The following is a 27,365-nucleotide window of genomic DNA, read 5'->3' on the forward strand; positions in this document are numbered from 1 at the left end:
TTACGAGTCTGTTTTCAGAGTTATTTTGATGACTTAACTTTGCGAGCAAATTAAGATTTCAGGCTAATTCTAGTCTAGTAGGTAGGCTAGGCTTACAGTAGTAAACGAATGAGATGTAGACAGAGGATGGGGATTCCACAACAAGCTATTTCCACCACTAGAGAGACATTGAATGAGTATAGGACATTTATTGGCTTGCCTGAGGTTAAGCCTCTTACTTTACAGCATAGTTTAGGCACTTTAGTAGTGAAACGGTTTAATACTTGGGTTCATTGACAGCTAAAATAAGAACAGGTGTGTGTGTAATTCCCTTGGGTAGATAGATAGCTGAACAAACTTGAGGGCTGCTGGGAAGACCCTTTTTTGGCATGAGCACCACAGCTCTGAGAGGTTTTCACTTCACCAACATTTTCACAACTTCAACTGTAATCTACAACTGAGAAGGCCACGGCGCACAGCAACCTCCTCTAAACAACCACCCCACTGTGTCACACTAAATGGCTAAATATATCTGCCTCCATCAAGAAGGGAAGATATAAAACAGTTGAGCCTGACGACGTTAGCCCGTCGGGGGTTAATTAAGCAGTACAGGACCAGGGTTGGGGAAGCTACACTCAAAATATAGTTTACCAAGCTACCAATTCCTTCAGACTAGAAGACGTTAATCTACACTAAAGCTACCCATAAGAAAAACATAGTTTACTCAACTGAAGCTACTTTTACTTCATGAAAAATTAAATCATATAGAATTCTGAAATGCCATAGAATACAAATTGCAAGAACAGATCACTCCGTAGTCAGATGTTAATAGAATGTGTAATTTATCCCATTAAACACAAAAACAATGTTTCAAGTGAGAATTAGGCAGGTCTGATGCCTGAAAAGGAAAGCAAATGTTTGTGTTGCTCCAGTAGTTAGTTACACGCTACATGGCAAGAAAGTAATTAACTACTGAAAACACTACCAATATTTGAATTTAGTTCAACTACTGTACCACCAAGCTACTGCAAAATGTAGTTAAATGACTAGTTGAACTACATGTAGTTAGTTCACTACTCCCCAACACTGCACAGGACATAGTAAATAAGAGACCAACACAAGTTGTGTAACTGGATGGATCCACATGGTGGCCATGATGTGACCAGCTCCTCTCACATACCTCACCCTCCCTCTTCCATGCTCAGAGACACCTGCTTAGATGGCTGTGTTGTGTCTACAGACTGTTCATCCCTCGAGCTTGGATTGTGTGGATGCTAAAGATGCGTTCAAGTTCGGCCGTGTCCCTTTAGGGCTCAATTATGCGCCATAGGAAGCCATTTTCAACCAAAAAATATTTTCCTTCTTTTCCCAATCACAAGGCATTCATGTGGCAGCAATTTGGCCGGCTGACACTCAGTGGAGAGCGAGTCTGACCCCCTCTCTGCCCCCTCCAAACCCCCCGACACCCTCTCAAAAGCCACATCTATAGGGCAGGAACCAGCAAAGCACTAACTGGCAGCCCCAGCCCATTAAAGGAGAGCCGTCTGGTGTGTGCGCAGGTCCTAACAAGAGGCTCTGGGCAAGCTGTTCCTAACCAGTACAGCCGTCTCCTCTGTAATGAGCATGGCAGCCTATTGTAACAGTATTAAACCAGAAACATGTCACCCTGCTCAGTACCTCAGTAACTCTATTTACCACCATTCATACAGTCTCGCATGGGTTTTTTAATGGATGCTCCAAACAAGCATCCGTGTTACTTAGCACATCATTCAAAAACGGAATAAAATCAGCATGCTCTCCTTATGTGATCCCTCATCCACGTTCATTAATATATATTTTATCGGGGTTAATGCGATCATAAAAAAAGGTCTTGAATTAAAACAAAAATCCATACACGCATTTTTATTGCATCCCCATATTATAAAAAAAAAAGGAGAGCAGTTCCACATTTTGCTTCCTCAGTAGTAGAAAACCGGTTTTGTTAGTGCAAGTGCTCCCGTTAACTAGTTTCATTGCCGCCGAATGAGAGAGCCCTTTGACTCGGAGCAGAAGACATCATCCGCTTACAAGGTCTCACAATAAAAGCCATGCGTGCCGCAATAAGCTCTGCTTTGTTTCCAATACATCCACGTTAAAACATTTATTAGACTAATTACACCGGTCTCCCATTGAATTCTCTTCCTGTGTTACAGATGCCTTGGCAGAGTTCCCATGTCACAATGTCTTTTTATCCATGGCTGTGCACATTGCCATAGGAAGGAGGGAAAGAAGCACATTAGCCTACAATGTGAATTATGGAGAGAAGTTCCCCCTAGTTGCCCTTTGTTCACCTTCACTCTGATGTGACGTCACCCACCATAAGTGACATACTGTAGCTAATAGGTCAGCTTGGGTGTCACTATATTAAATGTCACTGTATTTGAGGAAATACAGTATACCATACGTGCGTGTATGCATGCATGTGTGTGAGTGAGAGCATGACCTTTGTACCAAGGAAGAGGTGATCTTGCTGATTTTGTACGTTTGCCCACTGACAAAGAAATTATCAGTCTATAATTTTAATGGTAGGTTTATGTGAACAGTGAGAGAAAGAATAACAACAAAAAAATCCAGAAAAACTGTCCATGTCAAAAATGTTATAAATTGATTTGCATTTTAATGAGGGAAATAAGTATTTGACCCCTCTGCAAAACATGACTTAGTACTTGGTGGCAAAACCCTTGTTGGCAATCACAGAGGTCAGACGTTTCTTGTAGTTGGCCACCAGGTTTGCACACATCTCAGGAGGGATTTTGTCCCACTCCTCTTTGCAGATCTTCTCCAAGTCATTAAGGTTTTGAGGCTGACGTTTGGCAACTCGAACCTTCAGATCCCTCGACAGATTTTCTATGGGATTAAGGTCTGGAGACTGGCTAGGCCACTCCAGGACCTTAATGTGATTCTTCTTGAGCCACTCCTTTGTTGCCTTGGCCGTGTGTTTTGGGTCATTGTCATGCTGGAATACCCATCCACGACCCATTTGCAATGCCCTGGCTGAGGGAAGGAGATTCTCACCCAAGATTTGACGGTACATGGCCCCGTCCATCGTCCCTTTGATGTGGTGAAGTTGTCCTGTCCCCTTAGCAGAAAAACACCCCCAAAGCATAATGTTTCCACCTCCATGTTTGACGGTGGGAATGGTGTTCTTGGGGTCATAGGCAGCATTCCTCCTCCTCCAAACACAGCGAGTTGAGTTGATGCCAAAGAGCTCCCTTTTGGTCTCATCTGACCACAACACTTTCACCCAGTTGTCCTCTGAATCATTCAGATGTTCATTGGCAAACTTCAGACGGGCATGTATATGTTCTTTCTTGAGCAGGGGGACCTTGCGGGCGCTGCAGGATTTCAGTCCTTCACGGCGTAGTGTGTTACCAATTGTTTTCTTGGTGACTATGATCCCAGCTGCCTTGAGATCATTGACAAGATCCTCCCGTGTAGTTCTGGGCTGATTCCTCACCGTTCTCATGATCATTGCAACTCCACGAGGTGAGATCTTGCATGGAGCCCCAGGCCGAGGGGTTCCATGCTCCATTGACAGTTCTTTTGTGTTTCTTCCATTTGCGAATAATCGCACCAACTGTTGTCACCTTCTCACCAAGCTGCTTGGCGATGGTCTTGTAGCCCATTCCAGCCTTGTGTAGGTCTACAATATTGTCCCTGACATCCTTGGAGAGCTCTTTGGTCTTGGCCATGGTGGAGAGTTTGGAATCTGATTGATTGATTGCTTCTGTGGACAGGTGTCTTTTATACAGGTAACAAACTGAGATTAGGAGCACTCCCTTTAAGAGTGTGCTCCTAATCTCAGCTCGTTACCTGTATAAAAGACACCTGGGAGCCAGAAATCTTTCTGATTGAGAGGGGGTCAAATACTTATTTCCCTCATTAAAATGCAAATCAATTTATAACCCGTGTGGCTCAGTTGGTAGAGCATGGCGCTTGCAACGCCAGGGTTGTGGGTTCATTCCCCACGGGGGGACCAGGATGAATGTGTATGAACTTTCCAATTTGTAAGTCGCTCTGGATAAGAGCGTCTGCTAAATGACTTAAATGTAATAACATTTTTGACATGCGTTTTTCTGGATTTTTGTTGTTGTTATTCTGTCTCTCACTGTTGAAATAAACCTACCATTAAAATTATAGACTGATCATTTATTTGTCAGTGGGCAAATGTACAAAATCAGCAGGGGATCAAATACTTTTTTCCCTGCAAATTCTCCAGAAACGAAATAATCCCTGGAGATATGTATTCCTGGTAGCAAGACCTCATGCCTCAAGATGACATATTCTAATGAGACCATGTTGGATGTGAGGAGTAACTGTCACAGGTGTGACTGATGGCCCCTTTTCATTCAGCTAATGCAGCAAGCATTTTCATTGGACAATTGAACTGATTATGTGACTTCAATGTGTATAAAAACCTACTCTTTTGGTGTTCTAGGTGGCTGTCCACAGGAAGTGAATGCAGTCCACAGGTATGGCAGGTGCTTGTGTGCAGAGAGCTAATGAGGGGGGGGTCCTTGTGTGCAGAGAGATAATGGCGGGTCCCTGAGTGCAGAGAGGTAATGGCGTCATTTGCTTAGTGCACATGGATAATGGAGTTGTTTGAGCTATGGAGAACTTTAGAAATTGAACGCCTGCCTCCTGGGCTGTATTACTTCCTGTTCCCCTTTGTGTTTGGTTTGGTGATTTCGTTATTTTAAACTATGCATTGGCTAAAAGCAAAACTGTGGAATGTACCCTACCTGAACCACATGCTCTATTAAATTTTTTTTTTTTTTACGTTGTTTGGCCTCTACTTCACTCTGCCTGCTCAACCCAAATCCAAAATAACCTCACTTTTCCAACACTTGACATACCTTTAGCAGGCTGTTTGTCTAGAACTCATTACTGGTGGACTCAGGTCTTGAAACGGTTGACAGTTTGAGCCGCGTTACCCAGTTGTGTTGTGCCCACAACCATGAGGTAATTCAGCCCTGCATTGACCTAGTGCTTTGTCGAATCTCTTGATAGCCTGTTGGTGATTTACATCGTCAATGATTTGCTCCTACCTTCTAGAACCGTTTTGAGTTGTTTCAGGGAGAGAAACTTTTCGTCTATGTGGGTAGTGAATGGCTGTATCGAACAATTCCCCACAATACACACAAATCTAAAGGAATGGAATTAAGAAATATATCAATATTAGGGCGAGCAATGTCAAAGTGGCATTGACTAAAATACATTATATGCATATGAGATGAGTAAAGCAGTATGTAAACATTATTAATAGGATCTGCCCCTTTTTTCAATTTTCGCCTAAAATAACATACCCAAATCTAACTGCCTGTAGCTCAGGACTTGAAGCAAGGATATGCATATTATTGATACCATTTGAAAGGAAACACTTTGCAGTTTGGGGAAATGTGAAATGAATGTAGGATAATATAACACATTAGATATGGTAAAAGATAATACAAAGAAAAAAACATACGTTTTATTTTTTTATATTTTTTTGTACCATCATCTTTGAAATGCAAGAGAAAGGCCATAATGTATTATTCTAGCCCAGGCACAATTTAGACTTTGGCCACTCGATGGCAGCAGTGTATGGGCAAAGTTTTAGACTGATCCAATGAACCATTGCATATCTGTTCAAAATATTGTATCAAGACTGCCCAAATGTATCTAATTGGTTCATTAATAAACGTTATTAATAATAATAAAAGTTCATAACTGTGCACTCTCCTCAAACAATAGCATGGTATTCTTTCACTGTAATAGCTACTGTAAATTGGACAGTGCAGCTAGACAAGTTTAAATTCTTGTTAATCTATGTCCTGGGAAATTATCATGTTACTTACAACCTCATGCTAATCACATTAGTCTACGTTAGCTTAACCGTCCCGTGGGGGGACACCGATCCTGTAGAGGTCTCCAGGACACCTACACCACCCAATGTCACAGGAAGGCCAAAAAGATAATCAAGGACATCAACCACTCGAGCCACGGCCTGTTCGCTATCCTCCAGAAGCCCAGGTCAGTACAGGTTGGGGCCGAGAGACTGAAAAACAGATTCTATCTAAAGGCCATCAGACAGTCAAATAGCCATCACTAGCCGGCAACCACCCGGTTACTCAACCCTGTACCTTATATACATAGACATGGAATCACTGGCCAGTTTAACAATGGAAAACTAGTCACTTTAACGCGCCAATATTTGTGGTCAAGTTGCATATAAATGTTTGTTGTTCATACTATCCTTCTGACCTCTTGTCAGGTCGGCCTTACCAAAGAGGTTTCTAACCTCGGGTCTTTCATGGTTAAATATAGGTCCAAGAATGATCACAGGGAAACAGAACCTGTACCAAACAGTTAAGACTTTGAGCCTACCTCTTTCCAGCCTAGAATTTCCACTAGCGTACCACACAGCGGAATAGAGATCCACATAGGAAAAAGCTTGTCTACAGGCTCAACAAACAACCATTCTAGAGGCAACTTGATTTTCCTAGGGTGGTCTTCCATCCAAGCGCTAACCAAGCACAGCCCCACTCTGCTTAATTTGTTCACCAACAGGGAGATAGGGCTGTTGGCCAGGGTGGCATGTGTGCTATTGTATTATGTTAGGCATGGATGGATCACAGCTCGCCGTTATAATGACCACTAAGTTCGTTAATGGCATGGCGTTTAATTTAGTGAAAAAATGTATAGAAAACATATTCTGAGATTCAGTGGCATTGCCACACGAACAGATGCGTGACACGGACATAGGCCAGAGAGGTCAAGGCATTGTTGTGTTCACACATCGTAATCAGCTGCCAGTTGCTGTGGCATATGTGTGATCTGTCTGATTGTGAGTGGATGTCAATGGCGTATGTGTGTGGGCACTAGTAAACCCATGGTCTCCATAAGCCTGTTAGATTGGGGCTTAACCCCCACCACAGAGACTGGAGCCTGCCTGCTAGACTCCCACTCTCATAGACAGACCTCAGAGCAGCCAACCATTGCAGGGGGTTGAGCAGTACCCTGCCATGCTTCGCGCCCAGACAGATGCCTGCTGTACACCCCCGTACCAGCACAACCGCTGCCAAGCCGAGCCACACAGGGAGACAGACAATGCAGGCAGAGAGCTAGGTCCGGCAGCTGTCTCGCGCACACACACGCGGGAATGCACAAACAGGCATGCACACACACACACACACACACACACAGACCATGTGGTTTATTTTATTTCACACAATGCATACAAGCCAGGCAGGCAACAGCAATTAAATGTCTGTCTCATTGGTTTGCTCCAGTATACTGGCTCTATAAATCTCCACGGTAGTGTTTTAAAGTGAGGAAATTTCCACGCAGGGCGGCAAACTGAGGATCCCACAGGATGCTACCATTGTTAGTCATTTGATTAGCAGACACTCTTCGCTGGATGCTTTACAAAACCTGTTAAATGCTACTGGCGGTCCTGCTGAAGTACTTTATTGAGGATTTGATAGTACAGCCTGAATATAGCATTTTATATTCTCTGCTCCAATGTATTAATTGCTTATTCCTCCACTCTCCCAGAGAATAAGTACATGCTATTGATTTATATCCCAGAAAATCTACTGTATGTTTGTTTGGTAATTTGAGACTTGGTAGGTGGATTTGTTCAGCCTACTGTAAATACAAATCACTGTGATAATTAGACGACCCCCTTACACACACACACACACACACACACACACACACACACACACACACACACACACACACACACACACACACACACACACACACACACACACACACACACACACACACACACACACCAGAGGGATGTAGCTTGTACATGTACTGAAATATTGCCTGTTCTGTTCACACACACACTTATAGATTAAAGATTACAAGCATCTGCAATCTTTCCCTGTTCTAGAAGCAGAGGAACTATACTGCCTTGCGATAACCAGTGCCTTGAGATAATTATTAATTTAATTATTAATTTAAATGGATTGTTGTGGATAATGTGCAGTTATATGGATTGCGCTGTCTGTCAGGCTACCTCCCATTAGTCATTACTTTCACACAATTGATCACTTTAACCAACAATAAGTCCTGAGTGTGAACTAGTGGCTGAACCACAGATCACACTTCACACCCAGGCCTGGGAACCATTGACATGAGGTCACGACCTCCCCTATGGTTAGTTGATTAAACCCATTTCTGAGACACACCGCACAATGCAGCCAATAAAAGCTGGCGCTGGCTGCTGAGGAGGAATGACGGGCAGGCGGGAGTCTGAGGGGGGCTGATGGAGTGGAGAGTGTTCTATGGCTGGCTCCATGGCTCCAGACAACAGAGGAGTCAGGAGAGACAGCAGCCATGACACCCTGCTGCAGCCTGGCCCGGTTCCAGCCCAGACCAGACCAGACCAGACTCACACCTACCACCTCTAAGAGGAGACCCCCATCGCTGGCTGGAAGCACGAAACAACAGGCTCCTTATTGTGGTGTAGATTATGTGTGTGTGTGTGTGTGTGTGTGTGTGTGTGTGTGTGTGTGTGTGTGTGTGTGTGTGTGTGTGTGTGTGTGTGTGTGTGTGTGTGTGTGTGTGTGTGTGTGTGTGTGTGTGTGCGCACACGTGCATGTGTGTTTGTGTGTGTGGTGTGACTGGATGAAGATTTCCACTCAAGATCCTCCAAGTCGAGGCAGAGGTTGACTATGAAGCATGGCGCTGCATAATCCCCCTCTCAATGAAGGCATGGGGGAAGGTGGGGCGAGCATTCCAGGACAATGAGACCCCATTACCCCCTACTTTACTTATACCCTCCTAACCACCCTTAACCCCTCTCACCATGAATGCAGGACTCTTGGCGCTAATGCCCAAATGGCCCCCCTGGAACCTGTGCTCCCCTACATGATAGCGGACAGCCCCTTCTTCAGGGGCCACTTGTGTCAGCTCCGTGGAACAGACATGGCCCTTTTGGGCCTTTGCTGGTCACATTATATCCAACATGAGTGGTCTTAATATGGTTTAATAAGAGCTGTTTTTGATTAATTCTCCCTTGAAACCAGTGGTAATGCGGCTACTAGGCACATATAAAAAGTCAATGAATGGAGAAGGGCTGCCAAAAAAGGGGGGAAAATAGTAGTCTTCGTGGACGTCCTTACCAGCTGGCTCCCGAGCTAAATACAGTTAGTTATGCCCATGGCTCTCTGTCTGCCAGTAAGGGGAATTGTTTGCTCCGCTAGGTAATCACTAATGTTTTTTAAGTGCACAGTATGATTCAGCTGGGGTCATAAAGACCATGTGTGTCACATCCTGAATGGAAGGACAGGGCTTATTTCCCTCAGGTGAAGGTAGGTGGAGGTAAGGGGAAATGGTTGTGTGTTTTCATTGTTTGGGCCTCACTGTTGATTTATTGAACTTGAGAAGAAAGCAACACTCTCTGCATGGTGCTGCTGGTGGTGGTACACCATCAGTAAAATTAGTCATTGGAAAGGAGAAGAGGAATGTTCGGTGAAACAGACCGAAAACGACTGACAAACCCCCTAAGGAAACCTCATACCAGGTCAGGAATATAATATAGATTTGCCCTTATGGGGAGTGTACTATGGAAACCCATGGCCCCATTTCTGCACCTGTTGAAATGTAACCAAAGAAACACAGCCCAAGGAAATAAGTCATATATATCCCCCTACTTGACAAAGTCGAAGTCTGGACATCATAAATATCCCCCTGCTTGACAAAGTCGAAGGCTGGCCATTTGAAAGAATCAAACAGAACATGATGATGTGCAATGTAAACAGGAAACAATTGACTTCAGTAAGAGTCATTAGGTTGGTCCATCTCTCTCCGGCAGTGGGGACAGATATAAGAGGTCTGACAGCTATAATCACGAGCACTGCCTAAGATAGCCACCTTCAAAGCCTCTCTTCAGCTGCACACAGGCAGAGCACACCAGCATTAGCTATGGATTCCCATTACCGGGCCTGGTCCCTTTCAATTTCCCATCCGATTTGTCTCCCAAGAACGCAGAGAGGGTCACAGACAATTACCTTTTATTTACATATTTATTTATGCCTGTAATAAATGTGTTACTTAGCAACTTTTTCTTAACGAAGCCAATCTGCTTTTCAAAAGGACGTGGATACCGGATACCATTTTGCAATTATGAGGGAATTTGTCCGAATTTGGTGGATGAAAGACATGGCATTTTTGCCTCCATTCTGTACCCCTGCATATGATAGCTGACATATGGTAAACTTGTAGAAAGTCTTAGACTGGTTTCATTGTACCTACTCTGTGCTGCCTGCTACAGGCCGTGCCAAGCGTCATCATAGCCCATGTGAACGCTAATAGTTCCAGATTTCCTTCAGCTCAAAGGGCAACCGATGCCCAATTATATAGTTATTAGACACAGCAAATTATTTCAACGTTTATTGTCCCGGGCAATGTTATTAACCCACCGATGTCATAACTTCCACTTCTGCCATCTGGGGTTGGAACGAATGTGTCACTCACGAAGTGCTGCACATTTGAAGTAGCTGAAGAGAGGGACTGCAATATATGTATGCTTAAAAAAACCTTAAAGGCGCTGCATGTTCAATCCGACATCTACATTGGCCGTGCAGCATTTATGGTGATACGGCCTCTGCAGAAGTCAGGGCATTCTTACTGCTTGCGCTTCGCAGAGCTGTTGAGCAGAGCTGTTGTGAAGGAAGCTGTCAAGGAAGTGAGTTTGTGTTTATACAGGTCCTCCCACCCCCACCTACCGTCAACCAATCATGTCAATTCGGAGCAATACGGAGCCCTCCATATTGTCTCAAAATTTGGGAGGCGCACGGCGATGCAGTACAGATCTCAATTTGGCCTCTTCATGCCTCCGGAGGTTCTGCAATTGCATCACAACCTCCATTCGGAGCATAAATTGGCTTTTACCTTTATTACCTGCAAGATACACAGTTCTTAAAGATAGAGTCACCAAATTTACAAAATGACATGATTTGGGCATTTTGGTATACAATTTAGGTGAATTATCCCTTTAACACTACTTCACTGTGTATTACAGTATGGATCTCTAGTGTGCAGAGCCCACTGGGAAATTTCCTGTTTGTGGTTTCACTTGTTGGGCTTTTGAAGTGGGCTTTAATAATAGGACTGAACTGAACTAATGAAAATGCACCCAGTCACATTAAAAGGGAGCGTCAGCCTCAACCACCTAACTATGTCCTTCAACCATACACACACACACACACACACACACACACACACACACACACACACACACACACACACACACACACACACACACACACACACACACACACACACACACACACACACACACACACACACACACACACACACACACACACACACACACACACACAGAGAGTGAGAAACACAGACGCTTCCTTTAAGCTGCCTCAAAGTTTACAGAAGTGGTTTCACTAATAAAAAGGGATTAGCAGGGCTACCTTCTGATGTCTGGGTGAACGTTGATGCACTAACCAACATTAAAGAAACCCTGAATGCAGTTTCTCACCGACGACACAAATACACCCAGAATGGATGACAGAGGAATAATTGGAAGCGGAAAGGTAAGGGAAACAAGACATTTAGAATGATGTATTGTGGGGATTCTCCAGTGTGCACTTGGTTTGCCCCCACTAGACATTGTGTAGTGTGTCAGTGGTGTTGGTGGTCTTCTCCTTAATGAATCCACTTCAGTGCAGTTAATTCCCAGTCTGAAGCAGTGACAGTCTGGCCCTGGGGATGACATCTGTAAATCGTTCATTAACTTTTAACCAGCAGCAGATGTCTTTTAAAACACTTAGTATTACTTTAACATTTCCATTGACTCACTGTTCTGCACTCTAGGCTTTATGGATATCTCTAATTTCTATAAGGCGCATCAAAGATGATATTCCCCTTTTATGACAATGAGTACCGGTACATTTCAAGGGGAAAGGTTAAGGGAAGTGTTAAGCTGTAAAAATGAAGAGTATGTCAAGCATCCTTCTCCATGCTCCTTTCCAACACCTGTGAAAGACCTTACTGTATGTTGAGGCCTTCGCCGTTCCTAGATGAGGCTACTGTTTCACTGTAAGAGGTTTGTTTCACTCCTTTTCAGAGAAGGCAACATGGGCGAACCGGGTATTATGGGTTATTTGAGCATCAACACCGTCGCCTCTTTCTCTCTGGAAAAATCATGTGTGACTTCAGAGGATTACTAGGAACAGGAAGCCTGCGGTCGGTGTCTCCCAGGATGATATAGGACACAACGTTGTTTCATTCGCTACTGTGTGTCCATAAGCTGTCTGGCAGATACGGCCTCACATTTTTTAAGGGGCAATGATTATACAGTATGCATCACTAGGTTAATTAGCCATGACTGGCGTTAAACCTTTCTTGGCAAGCCAGCACATTTTGGATTTTTATACTTATTTATTTGATGTTTTGAAACCCTGAAAATGAATGAGATCTGATGTGTGCTCAAATAAGGAGGGGGTGAATGGGTGTGTGTGTGTGTGTGTATATGTGCATGCTCACGTGTGTTTGTGTGTGTGTGTGTGTGTGTGTGAAGGAAGCACAGTAGGCAGTTGCACTGCCAAATCATGTGTAAGATAATGAGGGTGGAAATTAATGATACGGTGGCGACATCACAATGTGGCATTGCACCATACGTGAGGACACGTCAAGTCAAGACGACTTAAAGGCCGTTCACAGTGACGTCATGCTGTCACGGTCAATTGACCATATCGAATCTCCCTGGCTCGAAGGCAGCTTGTGTCATGCAGTGCACATTGCATGATTGATGTCACAAATGTTTTTCAAATTACATAATTATATACTAATGCGGGAGGGACAAGCTAAAGCTAGCTGTTCATGAACCGTAAGACTGAAAAGCTACATCAACAGTCACATGAAATGTATTTTAATCAAACACATGTGACCATATATTTGTCGAATCCTGAATACCAAACCCAGAGAATGTCAAACAAAGTACGCACTTTTATTTTGTCGTTTTTGAAACATTGAAATCAGTCGATGAGCTCAAATGAACACGCAAACTGTTTCGCATGACCAGACACAAACAAGAGGCTCTTTTAAAGATATCTGTATTGTGGGATTCAAATAATATTTCAGCACAGAGGAGTAACAGTACGAGACAAAATTGTCACCGAACACAAAAGTACAAAATAGAATCAATAAATAAATCATATATATACCATATAAATGTAATAGCTATGTGTTGGCTATGTTTTATTATTTCGTTTTCAATCTTTTTGAATCTGTAGCTTGGTATTACATCCTTTTCTCTGAAACATCTAGAACGCTGAAGGAGTCAATACCGAAAATACAGTAATAGGTTTTATAATTAGATAAACTCATCAACCATGTACACGTGAGTTTGTTGCCATGCTAAGTCGAACAAACTAACATGTCTTTATCCACACCATACAGTTAGAGCATTGAAGCGGTTCTGGACGTAAACATTTTGTGCTGAGAATAAAATACATTTCAACTACGCATGGTATTTCTTAACGTGACTCTCAAAAAATGTACACAATGAACAAAAAGGCCATACAAGGAACACTCCGCCTCTAATGGGGGAAAATAAGAGTTTGCTTTGAAATAGATACAGAAAAGTCTCAATTATTTCAAGATGTCACTTAATAGCCGTCACCCTTGTTGCGTCTGCCAAATCTCTCCTCTTCTCTTGATCATCCTCTCATTCTATCTCTTCGCACGTTCTTCCTCGCTCCGTCAGAATCATCGTCTTGACGTCTTCCGTTGCCCCCCCATTGCTGGACCGTCGTCACTATTATCAACATCCATCTCATTCCTCATTCTCCTGCTCTTCCGCGTCCTCAGTCTGTCAGTCGGTGTGTGTCGGTCTCCCCTCGCTGGTTTGTTCTCCCCAGACGTACATGACGTGTGAGCAAAGGGAACGAGTGTTTCTATGAGTTCTATGATGTCACAGTGGGGTCAAAGAAGGCGATTGGCTGATCTGTCAGCGGTACACTACGATGCGGTACGAGGGAAGCAGCAGAAGACAGAGAGAGACAGGGACAGAGGGCATATGTGTACTTTACTACAACCATAGACATGTGTAGGGTCATTAATATGGTGTAGTGTGACTGTGTGCTGGGGTGGGGGTGAGGGGTGAGGAGTGGAGGGTGGAGGTTTGTGGAGCAGCAGCTAGCAGCTTTGTGTTGTTTAGGTTCCAAGGGGTGTTGGGGGGTGGGGGGGGACTCAGTCCTCTACTGGCTGGAGCTCATGGAGGCCAGGTGGTCACTATGCTGGTTCTGGGCCTGGAACCGGAGCCTCTGCTTGTTGGACTTCTTTGGTTCTTTGGGTCGGTGCTTCCCTGATCCTCCTGAAGCACAAAGACAAGAAGGAAAAGAGAGCCTATTAGAAGAGCAGTGCATCAATGTAAAAAAGGAACACAGTAAAAACCTTTATTCCATCCCTTTGGTGTCTCTAAAAAACAGCTAATGTATATATACCATATATCTTGGTCCCCTCCTTACCCACTCAAAACCAGCAGAGCTATGCCACTGGGCAGAGCGGTTGGCAGCAAGATTCTGCCTTTATTCAGCCCCATCACCTCTCTCTCTCTTTGGGGAAATTGCATAACACTCTTTCCGAACTGGAAAGGTCCTTGTTCACAAGCCCAGGGTTAATGTATCTTAATGTATCCCAGGTGTCATTGGTGTCACTGGTGTGGGCAAAGCATGTTGGGAATCTGTGCTAATGGAACAGTGTGCGGCGGTACCTCGGTACCCATGGTTCCCTATGACAGAGGCTACTGAACCAAAAGGCAGCAGTTTGGCTGCCAAAAGACACAAATAATATAACGAGGTGTGTGTATGTGTGTGAATAACGGTTGGCTTCGGGTGGTGGTGGTGGGGGCACCATCCTGCTGCCAACCCCTCTGCCCAGTGGCATAGCTCTGCTGGTTTTGAGTAGGTAAGTGCTCTGAAGGAAAATAACATCTGATGGGGGGAAAACTAGAGTCAGGCTTGGATGATGAGATGCTATCTGGATCCTGATTTGGCACAGCAAGAAACAAGGCATGCTATGGTTCGCCGAGGGGGGAAAATACTGAAAAATGCTACATAAATGGGTGTCTCAACGGTAGGTTTGCAAAACCTGGCTCCGTGTCCTATTATTGCACTTGTTCATGCCATTTCACTAAGGATAATAAGGCTAAAGTGTGTAATATGTGGCAGAATTACCTCTAATTACCTTCTCATATGGCCTGGCCAAACGCCAGGCATTTAAAGCCACCCCAAAAAAAGTCTGGTTCAATTGAATATCTCAGCACCACACTGTAAAATATATATTTTTATATTATTTCCAAGAAATGGGGCTATATAAAATTATTAAAAAGTATCTGTTTTCGCTCTTTTAACGAGTGTAATGTTACAGTTGCACAAATATCAAACAATTTAACTTCCACATTTCAGAGCCATTTCCTGCAATCAATTCAATCTAGCTAGCTATTTTTGGTCACATCGGCCATTCCGAGGGCGAAAAATTACGCTGCCGACGCGCAATATCTTATTGAAAGAAATCCCCTCTTCAGAGCATAAAGAGTTTAAAATCACACCTCATGGGGAAAACATACATCTTGCTCTAAACTTTCCGTGACCTCCAATTGAAAAACATTTACAGCAAAGTTGCTATGCTTGTTTCGTAAATGTCGCTTTCGATTCTTTGGGTGAGTTACAGTATGGTTATGACTGTAGTGCATGCATAACGCTCAACCCCTCATACCTTGACATATTATGTATTTGTCCCAGGTCTGAGGTCTGTCTGCCTCACGTCATTAATATGCTTCTTATCTCTCAAAATATCTCATTTATTCCAGGACAATGTGAACTGTAAAAACCAAACGTCCGGAATGTCATCAGAGCTGTCCAAGTGAGCAGATGAACTTTTCTGTTTCTGTTTCTGTTTGACCACTGTGTCCATGAAAGCATGGACTACGCTGGGTTCTATTTCATAACCAGAGTTCTCCAGGCTGACAGCTAGAGGGCAACCAATACCAAGAGAACATAGATCTTACCCCCTCTGCATCTGACATAAGGCTTATGAGATGGCACATCATATCAGGGTCTGTCTCTTTCACATTTAGCATTTACCAGGGCGTAACACAGAGTGAATACACAACGCTTTTATGATGGTATATTTACAACCAATGTAAACACTTTAGATCATTATGCAAGCCAGAGTTCCCCGAATTATAATTTTTTTATTTACCAGGAAATAAATGATTAAGAAGTGAACTCAATTACTTTCCAAACAAGGAACAAATTCATAAATCTTAGAGCAAGTACAGATAATTTGTCTTGGAAGGAACAGAAATCTTCAAATAATTTGAGCTATTTTTGTTTTACCCCACGCTGACCCAGAATTTAAACTTACTGCCAAAATTGAAGAATGGCTTTCATTTCAGAAAATACTTTTACTATTTTTCTCCCCCATTTTCTTTTCAGTTTTGGCCACATGTCGCATCACTTCTGCAATCCTTAATTGTATAATGTTTTTTTTGTAGATAAAATCTGCCAACTAAAGCTTTGTATGTGGACGGGTTCATAGTCAGAGTAAATGTAACAAACAAACAAAACATTATAAGCAAATCAAAATGTTTTGTAGTTTTGAATCAAAAACAGAAGCTGTTGTGGTGGCAGAGGATGACCCCACCATCATCACTGTATGTGTATTATAGACATGGTGTGTGTGTGTGTGTGTGTACATTAGTATTTGTGCCTGTGTGTGAGTAAGCCCAATCTTGGTCTCACTGCATGAGCCAGGTCTAGTTCTGGTAAAGTTCTTGCTACCTGAAGAAAGCTCTGGAGTACGCTCCAAGCCTGCATTGTGTCTGTGTGTTTGTCTAAGACTAGGATATGTACATGTGTGCCTGGGTGTGTACGCTCTTCCATATCAGCTCAAGATCTTTGAGAAATGTGTCTCGGACCTTCTAATGTCACATACAATCTTATCGGCTGCCAAAGCACCTGGGAGAGGCAGATTAGACTTCCCTACATGCACTGGGGTGGGAGTTCCACCCTGACCTCTGCTGACTGGGACATTCCAAGACAAGTCCGGTTGAGATCCATCACTTACCATTTCTCTTTCACATCTCTCTCTTTCCCTCTCTCTCCCTCTCCCTCATTCACATCTCTCTCTTTCTATCTCTGATGGTGGTTGAGACATAGCCAGATATCCCAACAGGAATGCTGTTCTGCAGGCCTGTTGTATAGTAACAATAACACTATGCTATCTCTCAGGAGATATGCCCATGGCACTCTGAGTTGCGGTCCATTCAACTTGTCTAATTGAATAGCATTTTACACAGGGGTGAAAGACGGAGCCAAAACTCCCTTCACCTATCTCCAAATCCAATATCTTTGTTTTCGAGAACCGAATAAACCGGAGAAAATGTATTCCTTACGATGAGTGAGTGTTTGAATTCTATTAATAAATAACGTTCTATTTTTCCATCATTAGGTTCATGTTCCGTTCTTCACGCTGCCAAGAATGGGCTCAGTTCAATGAGGACATTGACAAAAACAGACCTCGATAGAGAGAGAAAAGAAAAGGGATGATTATTTCGAAATACAGACCTGGTGGCTGCCACTGTGGGAGTGTGTACCTGCATGCAAATCTATAATCGCTGAGGCCATGACCACTGTGTGTGTGTGTGTGTGTGTGTGTGTGTGTGTGTGTGTGTGTGTGTGTGTGTGTGTGTGTGTGTGTGTGTGTGTGTACTGACTGACTGGCACGGCCAAGTGACTTCATCCACCCAGTGCTCGGGCTCCAGCAGGCAGTGCACCAATCGAAGGCCTAACCTTATCTGCTCCGCTTGCGGTTGGAGGAAATCGATGGCACCAACCTCGAGAAGGCAATAAGACGAACGGTAAATGTGTTCCTCCTCTTGAAGTGAACCCTCTCCACTCCTTTTGTTACCTCATCCCGCCAGTAAACGCCGCCATCATCCCGAGACCATCAATTAATATGTTTCTTAGGAGAAGGGGGTTGAGGGTAGGGGATCAAAACAATTCCGAAGAAGATTCTGGTGGATTTAGTACGGAAAAGCTGGAACTTTGCTTCATAAACATGCCAAAGCGAAAGCCATTATTTGTGAGGGTAGGAGGGGACTACTGGCGCCAGCGAGATTTGATTTCAGTGGCAGAAATTGGATTAGCAGCCATTAAAGGCCTCCTCACACATACATTTATAATGCCGCGAAGGGGAACGTATCTGTAGCCAGCTCCTCTCACTCGCACCGACGAGCTCTTCTGTCTGGAAGAAGATACCCGCATACACACACTGTCCATGGAGTGCATGTAAAATGGTAAGGACATGTGGTGAGCCAAGGTCTACAGATGTTCACATGAAAAGATAGGATCTAAAAGTGACAGAGAGTTTAGAGAGTGAGTAATAGAGAAGAGGGGGAAGAGGAGGAGGATGATAATGAAGAAAATGAAGAAATGTAGCGGGGGCTTTTGAGTGACAGTGTATGAGAGAGAGAGGTAGGAAAGAGGGCGAGAGAGGGAGAGAGACAAAGATGGAGGGAAATTTGGAAAAAAGGGGAAATAGTTGGGAATTGGGAAAGATAGAGATGTGCCGGCGAAAAAGAGAAAGAAAAAAACACCCTCTTTGTCCAGAGAGGATAATCTTTTATGAGAACAAGTCCATCTTGCCAACCGGATGACAAGAGCCTATCTGCACAGCGTCATTTAGCCTAACAAGATTACTCTGAATCGTACTTTCTCTTCTCTTTCTCATTCTCATTCTCTTTCCCCCAGTGCTCTGCTTACAATCACCCATCCTGCTTAGCAGGGATGATTTAAAACACATGCATTCCGATTTAAAAAGCTAATGTTGGGATTAGGTGGGTCATTATTTTCTCATCTATGCGGCGGAGGCTCTGTCGGGAGATTAAGCAGCAGGTTAGTCCACCGGTCCCGCCTTTGAAGCTCCATTTCACTGACAATAAGTCAGATCGAAAACCCAACTTGGAGATGAGCGTCTTTAGCAGGGAGAAGCCCCGGAAAATAATGCATGACTGACACAGTGATTAATCTGCCCGATGGTTAATATGGAGTTAGATTTTTTTCCTCCGTCGAGCTGCTGAATGACTGTGACAATGACAATGGAACGTTCCCCAGGATCGCTATCCAGGAATTGTCCGGTATCCAGGAATGGTCCAGTGTTGAGGGAAGGGCACTGTCTGACGATGAAACCATTCAGTAAACTTCCAGTCAACGCTCGGTCAGTTTCTGATCTGTCAACACTGAGTATGCGTACTCAGACGTTGCTAATGAGAGAGCTACCTGCAAATACTTGGTAAATACGTGGCTGACCGCCAACACCACATCGCTAACAACCTTAACATAGGCAAGCCGGCAGACCAGGCCCCAATTTTGGAAATCAAAACAAAACTTCTGCAGAGTCACTCACAACTCTGCTCCCCTGAAATGGTACCCCTCTCCGGGTTAAAATTGGCGCTTGCTCACCACCTCTGGCTCTACTTTACGGATGGTGTCACTACGGCAACGTCAGAGGGCCACGCAGAGCGCAGGCGTGATGACTAGTCCGCTGTGTCTGATACACCCAAAACTCAAGAGAGAGCCGCACAACATCATCTTCCCCCGACTGACTCACACACACACACACACACACACACACACACACACACACACACACACACACACACACACACACACACACACACACACACACACACACACACATCTGGGCCTAAATACATGGAGCTGCTACCCCGCGGAACCATTAGAAAAGGAGGAATAATTAGCTTTAGTTAACTCTAACGAATGGCTAAATGTTGTTTCATTTCTGACGAGCAAAATAAAAAAGCTCTGTCGTTATGTGTGTCAGTGTGTGTGTGTCAGTGGTTGAGCGTGCGTGTACGCCTGTGTACATGCTTGCTTGCTTGCGTGCCTGTGTGTGTGTGTATGTGTGCGTGCATGTGTGTGGCTCTGCTAGTGTGTGTGCTGGTGCGAGCGGGTGTATGTAGGTGTGTGTGTGAGTGTTAGCAAGCTGTGGATAGCTGTAGCAAACCAGGGGATGGTGTAAAAGGAGACCGTGGGTCCAATTAAACATTCAAGGGGACTATGGGTGGAATATTACACATTTATCATCCTGGCTGGAATAATAGGGCAGATGTCAATTACGTTCCACTTCAGTCACATAGCAGAGGAGAGGGTGGGGCTCTCATTCTCATGCTTTCATTGTGGGGTGTCTTCCATTTTTTTTCGATCACAATAAATTATTTGATCTCACTCATTCATTTCATTGAATCAATTGTATGTCAATATTTCCTGCATGCCTTAGAAAGGTGCCTCGGGGGTGTAGAAACAGAATCATCGATCTTCATTCCATCGCACAGTTTACAGATCAATTGATAGATGCAGGGTAATTCCCTAATCAAATGAACCATTTTAAACAGGGAAACATGGTGCCGACTTGGTCGCATTCTTGACTCTCCCTTTGTTTGGAGTAGAAGCACATTGATTGCCTCTGCGATTCATTATCTTACGCCATGCCATTAAACAGTAAAAGCTCATAAAAACAGGACTTGGCAGTGCACTTTTACACACTCTGCCTTTGCCTTTTAAAACCAGCCTTGGCACCCTTTAACTAAAGAGAGTGAAGAACTCCCACTCCAGAGCACCCCAATTCTGTCCCTTCGTAAAACCCCACCTACCCAGTCTTAACTGTACACTTTTAAAAGCACGCTCGCTAGCACCCAGAGACAAAACATACGTAGTCCTGCCATGGAGGTGACCTCCTCACCCTAAGGATTAAACAAACTGTTGGATGGAACATTTGTTTTTCATTTCAGGATGGTGAAGATGCATTTCCTGCTGGGGGTGTTGAGTGGGCCTGGGGCCGGGGCCCAAGGTGGGGAGCAGAGCAGGTAGGGGGCAGGCAATACGTGTTCTGGGTGGTGGGAGGTTCTCTGGATCTCTGGACCCTTTTGTGGGGCCACAAGGAGGAGGGTTCTTCTGCTAACGCTCACGGTGCCGTCTGGAAGACCCTTCCTAATACGCACACACACATAAATGGTGTAATATATACTGTACTCACACTATCATGAGCCCCGCTGAGTATGTATGCATTATGGTGCATACACACACACACACAAGCATGCACGCACGCACCCACACACGATGGAGTGTATCCTCTTCCAGACAGAGGGGCTCACATACACTGAAATAACAAGGCTGTGTCAACAGTGCATTATACATACATAAAGAACATCATGTCTGCATTGTGAGGACGCCAAGGGGGCATAACGGGCGACCCAGTCTGCCACACACAGCCTGTCTGTCTGGGGCATGTGTGTGTGCTCTCCTCTCCCTGGCTCCCTGGCCTACAACAGCCCCTCTGGTCTAACCCCCTCCCCCCACCACATACACACACACCACAACTTCCCCCTGGGGCCTGGGGGGGGGGGATCTAAGAGGAAATTGTCCAGCATGATTCACTGCTTTATACCTAATTTCTCCACCATGTCCCTTCATCCCACTATCCTCCACTTCATCCTCTTCTCCTCTGGGAAAACGGAGGGGAGGGGAGGAAATCCACCCCCCCCCCCGTGTCTGGACACAGAGCACAACTGTCCCGTAAAGAGGAACTAGGCCCTAACGAAGAAGGAGCCAAGCTAAGTCAGACGGGCTTAGACGCTAAACCAGAGAGAGGGGCTGTGGGGATCACAGCACAATCCCCGTGCTATAGCGGATAACAAGGGACTCAAGGATATAACTTTGTTTTTGTGTTTTGCATAAGTCTGGACGGTTTTCACCCCATCTCCTTCGACAATGCACTTACAAAGACTGAAAACACTACAAACCATTTTGTAAAATATTGTATTTTCGACTAGACAAAGTCTATTTTGGGCCTTGAAGTCTCAGTCTGTTTGATGTCCTAGCAGAGCTCCTGTTGTGTGTGTGTTTTCATTAGAGACCCAGAGCAGTCCATTCTCAGTAGTCCCTGATCCTCACTAAGGCCCGAGCTCCATCAGAAGCCTGTCAAGCGCCAGTCAAGCAGACAGCTGACTGAAGCTGACAGCTCTTACAGATCCTGTATCATCCAGCTATAGGCTGCTGTTGTAGTCTCTTCTCCTCTCCTACCCAGGCGCCAGCCATCTCCCTGTCTGTCAATAATACTCCCAATACCCCTCCACTCACTCAAAGACAAACAGGGGGATTTCCTGACGTCTTAACATAGGGAAAACATTTGATGGGTTTGTTCTTTGGCCTCCTTTTGATTACAGTGACATTTCCATTCCGATAACCGTTTCAGGGTCTCACCTCGAATAAGAGAGAGAGTTGTGTATTTCAGGCACCAACATCCTTCCAGAGAGGTATGACGGTAAGGAGACTTGTATGATGCTCATAGAGTGACTCGTGGTCCCATTCAACCGCAATACCCAGCCTCAAGGCCTATTGGGGTGGGGGTTATGATCCCAAAGTCTGCCACCAACGAAGCAAACTAGGTGCACTTTACAGGGGATTTTAAACATCAACGATAGGGCCCCTGGGATTGGTCAAACTCCCTTTTGAGTAATTCACATAGAAGTGTGAGAGATTGGATGAGCCATGGAAGACTCTATGGTTTCTCAAGTGTTTCCCTTTTGTATATCCACAATCACATTTCAAATCATTTTAAAATGTTATTTGTCACATGCACCGAGTACAACAGGTGTAGACCTTACCGTGAAATGCTTACTTACAAGCCCTTAACCAGCAATCCAGTTAAGAAAATAAGAGATAAGAAAATATTGACTAAATAAACAAAAAAGTTAAAAAGTAGCTCAATGAAATAACAATAACGAGGCTATATACAGGGGGTACTGGTAAGCTTTTTCCGGTCAAAAGAGATGGTGGCAGAAACATTATGTACAAAATAACACACAAAATAGCACAATTGGTTAGGAGCCTGTAAACGGCAGCCATCCCCTCACCTCAGCCGTGTAATAAAACACGTATTACAGTTACAGACAGTCGGTTGCTGTCTCCTCAGAGCCCGTGGCGTATTGCTTTGGTGTGTTGAGTTGAGTACAACCTTTATGAGCCAGCTTCTACTTAAGTGCTCTGCTTCTCCTTCCCTGTATTTGTCTGTGTTCACAAACACTGACACACACGCACGCATGCTCGCTCGCGCACACACACACACACACACCCACACTGAGAAGCAGCTGGCAGGCCTGTACTTGTTGCTTTGTTGTGTCTGTGTGTCTGTTCCCTGGGTCCAAGCTCCTGGACATGAGTGGGTCAAAAGCCGCAGCCTCTCTCTGTGAATCGTCAGGCTCTAATTAAAAGCTGTGATGTCTCTATAAAGACCAGGCCCGCCAGAGATGGATGGAGAGAAGGAGCGGGGGGGAAGAGAGAAAAAGGGGGGGGGTAAGATAAAGAGAGAGAAAGAGGGGAGAGAGTGGGAGGGGGGGGAGGTAGAGGGGCATCTGGTGGCTGAGCCGGTGCAACTGTGCACCAGATGTTCCTAGCCGGCCCCCTTCCCTTCTCCTTACAGCCAGCACACTCAAGGGGGCGGACGCGGGCACGCCGATGTTCCCCTCGAAAATGTGCGCCACTACCACCACGCTAAAATGTTCTCCTGTGTTGTGTGCACTGCACATTGTCTGTCATTCCGATTGTCATTGTCATATAGTGCTTGCATGTCTGAAAGATGTGTGTATGTTTGAGTAAGAGAAAGAAAGAGAGAGAGAGAAAGAGTAGAGTAGATAAACATAAGCTACTTTTCTGTACGTAGGCAAGTGTGTGTGTGTGTGTGTTTGTTTGTACGTGTGTGTGTGTGTGTTGGTATGCTATTGTGGTCTGTATGTGGCGATGAAAGCGTGTGCGGGCCACAGTCAGAGAACTGGAGGTCTGGCAGGCAGAGATGCATCCCGGGCAGGGGCCACACTGGGACCTTTAGTGCCTTTCACAGGAGCCATGGAGAAGGTTACTTACATTTGAACTCATCAACTCAATGTGAGTGTTGAAGCACCTAAGACTGCCTCAGGTCTCAGCTATAGATACAGAAACCACTGACAAACCACCAATGCCCTAAAACCTCCAATGAACCCTCAGCAGAGAACCTGGCTTAACAAGTCCTAACGATGTCATGGACAATATCACACTGTAACAGTACATTTCTCCCATTTGTGAAACATGTTGATGGGGACTTGAAACATTTTCCTTCTGCTCTGCTCCCCCTCCAGTGTGCTGCCACTTTGTTTGTTTGTTTACGTCTGTTTTTGATGGGGCTGTCGCTGTTTGGGCGTATGCCGCCTCATTTCCTCCCAGCCAGAACCTCAGACAGGGAGGCTTTCCTGAACAGTGTGTCATCGCTCCATGCACACCGTCATGGACAGACACACATACTTGCTTACATACACACTGTCACAAACAAATCAGACACCTAGTCGGGCTACTTCGTGACATACAAATCATCTTGATTAAACCCATTTAATAGTCCGTTGTTCCATGGATGTTTCATCATATGACGTATCAGATTTCATGTTAACACGTCCCTAAACGTTATCGACCTTATGGCAGAAAATCAAGCAGTAATTCATATGGTCATCGCCGTTAAAATGAATGGGGAAAAAATGCCTGAGGTTTCCATGTTGTAATGTGACTACATGCGCCTAGAGAGGCCGTTCGGTAAAACGACTAGTTTGTCGGGCCAAAGAGTGGGAGAAAAAAAGCCTCACACACCCCCCCCCCCCCCCCCGTTCTTCCTGCTTGGAACCGACCAGATGACAATAACGTGGAGTATGGAGCCCCAGTGAGCACTAATGCACCCCCTCCTCCTCCTCCTCCTCCTCTACCCCCCCTGGTCTTTGAAAGGCCTCCACATGTTTATGGCTCATGCCTGTGGTATGACGATGGATTCTCCATATAAAAGCCAGCAAGGATCATGGGGTGTTTCAAATATTGCTCTCCGAAGACAGTTGCTGACAAAATGACAGTGGCCATATTTATTTTGGTCAGGGAGCAGGGCACTTTGTGGGGAGTTAATCAGAGACTCCCTCCTCCGAAGCCTCCTTTGAGGAACGCAACCACGGGCAGAGAAGGACCGGAGACTACTGGTAATGACTTTCTCCTCCTGTGGAAGATTTAACACTGCGAAAATGCTCGAGAGGCAGAAAAATAAACCCAAAGTTTGGTCAGGGAACCGTCAGAATAAATCAGTATAAATCAAGTGTTGATTGGCTGTCCAGACATGCGCTTGGATAATCCATTTCCATCCGGGTTAGGAGATGCAACGAATAGTATAATAAGTGCTTATAGGAAAAGGAATGATCTATGGCACCGACTGGTGGGGACTGAGGATGACTGAAGCAGAACTTCTGTGTTCATTTGTGAGTGCGACCGCAGCGTTGGCTATAACTGCCATTGGCCCAGGGCTGCAGAGGTCCCGGCCAATCCAATGACAGGTTGATGATGTCTTTCCTTCTGACCTGTGATCCTCTATCTGAGTCTCAGAAACACAGCAGTAAACGCTCTCTAAACTCTCTACCTCGCCATTCTAATATATTCCAAATCTCAAGCTCAGAGGTAAAATTAATGTCACACGACGCTCAACGACGTCCTCATTATCATCGAGAGCTACCTGTTCCTGAATATCCTGACTCATCACATGTTAATGAATAACCTTAATGAATCATTTCAGATACATTACATGTCACCAGCTCTGAAGAACAGCGGTGAATGGTAGATGTCAGAGGTGGACAGAGGGCAGCTGTGTCCGCGAGGAGAGGGCGAGGCGGGAAGCATCAGGGCGCGGCACTCCTGAAGGCCCCACTTCGTAGCTACCGTGTCGGCCGTGCCGAGCGGGCTAATTAAATGAAGATTAGGCCATGGCTCTCGCAGTCACAACAGGATGCCGCGTGGGGCACGCATAATCACTCTGACAGGCCAGCACCCAATTAGTGCTCTCTGTCTGCCCTGGGAAAGCACTTGGCGGCCCACTCCCGCTGGCGGGAAATACATTTATCTGGATTTTCCGTGATATTACCCGGGCCGGAGATCCTCTGTTAATCATCGGCCCCATTCCGGATCTGCCACGGAATCATCAGGACTCAGGAATCATCATCTACAAATCATTATTTTTCTTTCCTGAGAGCAGTTAAGAGGTTTGGTTGCGTGTGGTGGCAGAGGCAGAGCACTTGCTGTTTGGTTTGGACGAGGCCTGTCCCATGAACTTCTCTGTGGAGGAAAAGGAGCGCACTCCATAAGAGAGGAGTTAGCTCTTCAGTGAAAGTCTGTCAGCCTGTGTTCCGCAAACTGGCATGATGATGGCAGGAGAGGGAGCGGGGAATGTCTGACAGGCACACAAACATCCAGAAATTAGTTGGGGGATATTGGTTTTCCAAACCAACAAATACGGGCCAGAGTCAGATGCGATCAGCGGATAGCCTTTACTAGTACCTAAATTTCTTGGCTTTCTGACCGTAAACAGGCAAATTCTGTGTGACACAGTACACATACACACACTAGAGCTTGTAAGTAAGAACTTGTATGTAAGCTTTTCACTGTATGGCTTACACCTGTTGTATTCTGTCATGTGACAAATAAACTTTGATTTGATTCGACACACACACACACACACAAATCGAGCGAATCCTAGCTTGAGCTTGTTGGTGTCACGGACGGTGTGTGTTACAGACAGGCGGCCGCGCTTCCTCCCAAACGGATTTGGGGCAGTCACACTGCTCAGTGCATCGTTTTACAGGAGGACCAAACCGACCGCCACACATGGTTCCCAGACGGAGACGGCCAGGAGGTCCACAGAGCTGCGTGTTCCCTACAGAACTACACTGCAGAACAACACAATCTATAAGACCCACACTAAGAGTTAGACAGAACCTGGTCCACAGCCCTGTGTGTTTATTTCACAACCACACCGGGTTAGACAGAACCTGTGGACACACTGAGGTGGCTGCTGAGCACCAAGCTGCTGCCTATCACTCTCTGTCAGATTCCATAGCTCTTTAACAGCTGATGAAGACCTCACAGGCCTTCTAGCTTTCATCTAGCCATGTTACTTTATATGGACACAAATACTGAAATACTAATACTGTATAACAAGTTACCAATACTTTCAACTTTTTTCATAGGCTGTGATGATTTCTCTACGGAAAACAAATGTACAGTACACATGCAGTATGCATTGCACACTTGTACAGACACGGACACACACCCACACGTGGTTTTCCAACGAGAAGCATTTGCTGCCTGGCCAAGGCAAGGCAAGTGCTCGGGCCTGTTCTGAAAAGTTTAGCTAAGTGTGTGATTGATGATAGTGCGATGGAGGGCTTGGCCTCAGATGAGCTCTACAGCAGA

The 27,365-nt window shown here is 45.0% G+C and overlaps 1 protein-coding gene across 1 annotated transcript in view; it reads right to left on the reverse strand.

Moving 5' to 3' along the window:
- Positions 1–12,964: 12,964 nt before the first annotated feature.
- LOC139573956 (R-spondin-2-like) overlaps positions 12,965–27,365 on the reverse strand; it is a 75,023-nt gene continuing 60,622 nt past the window's right edge. The window contains exon 5 of the mRNA XM_071397975.1: positions 12,965–14,353. Coding sequence (XP_071254076.1) covers positions 14,238–14,353 — 116 coding nt within the window. The 3' untranslated portion in view covers positions 12,965–14,237. The remainder of the gene's footprint in view (positions 14,354–27,365) is intronic.

This window comes from Salvelinus alpinus, chromosome 4, assembly GCF_045679555.1.
Source record: "Salvelinus alpinus chromosome 4, SLU_Salpinus.1, whole genome shotgun sequence".
NCBI lineage: Eukaryota > Metazoa > Chordata > Actinopteri > Salmoniformes > Salmonidae > Salvelinus > Salvelinus alpinus.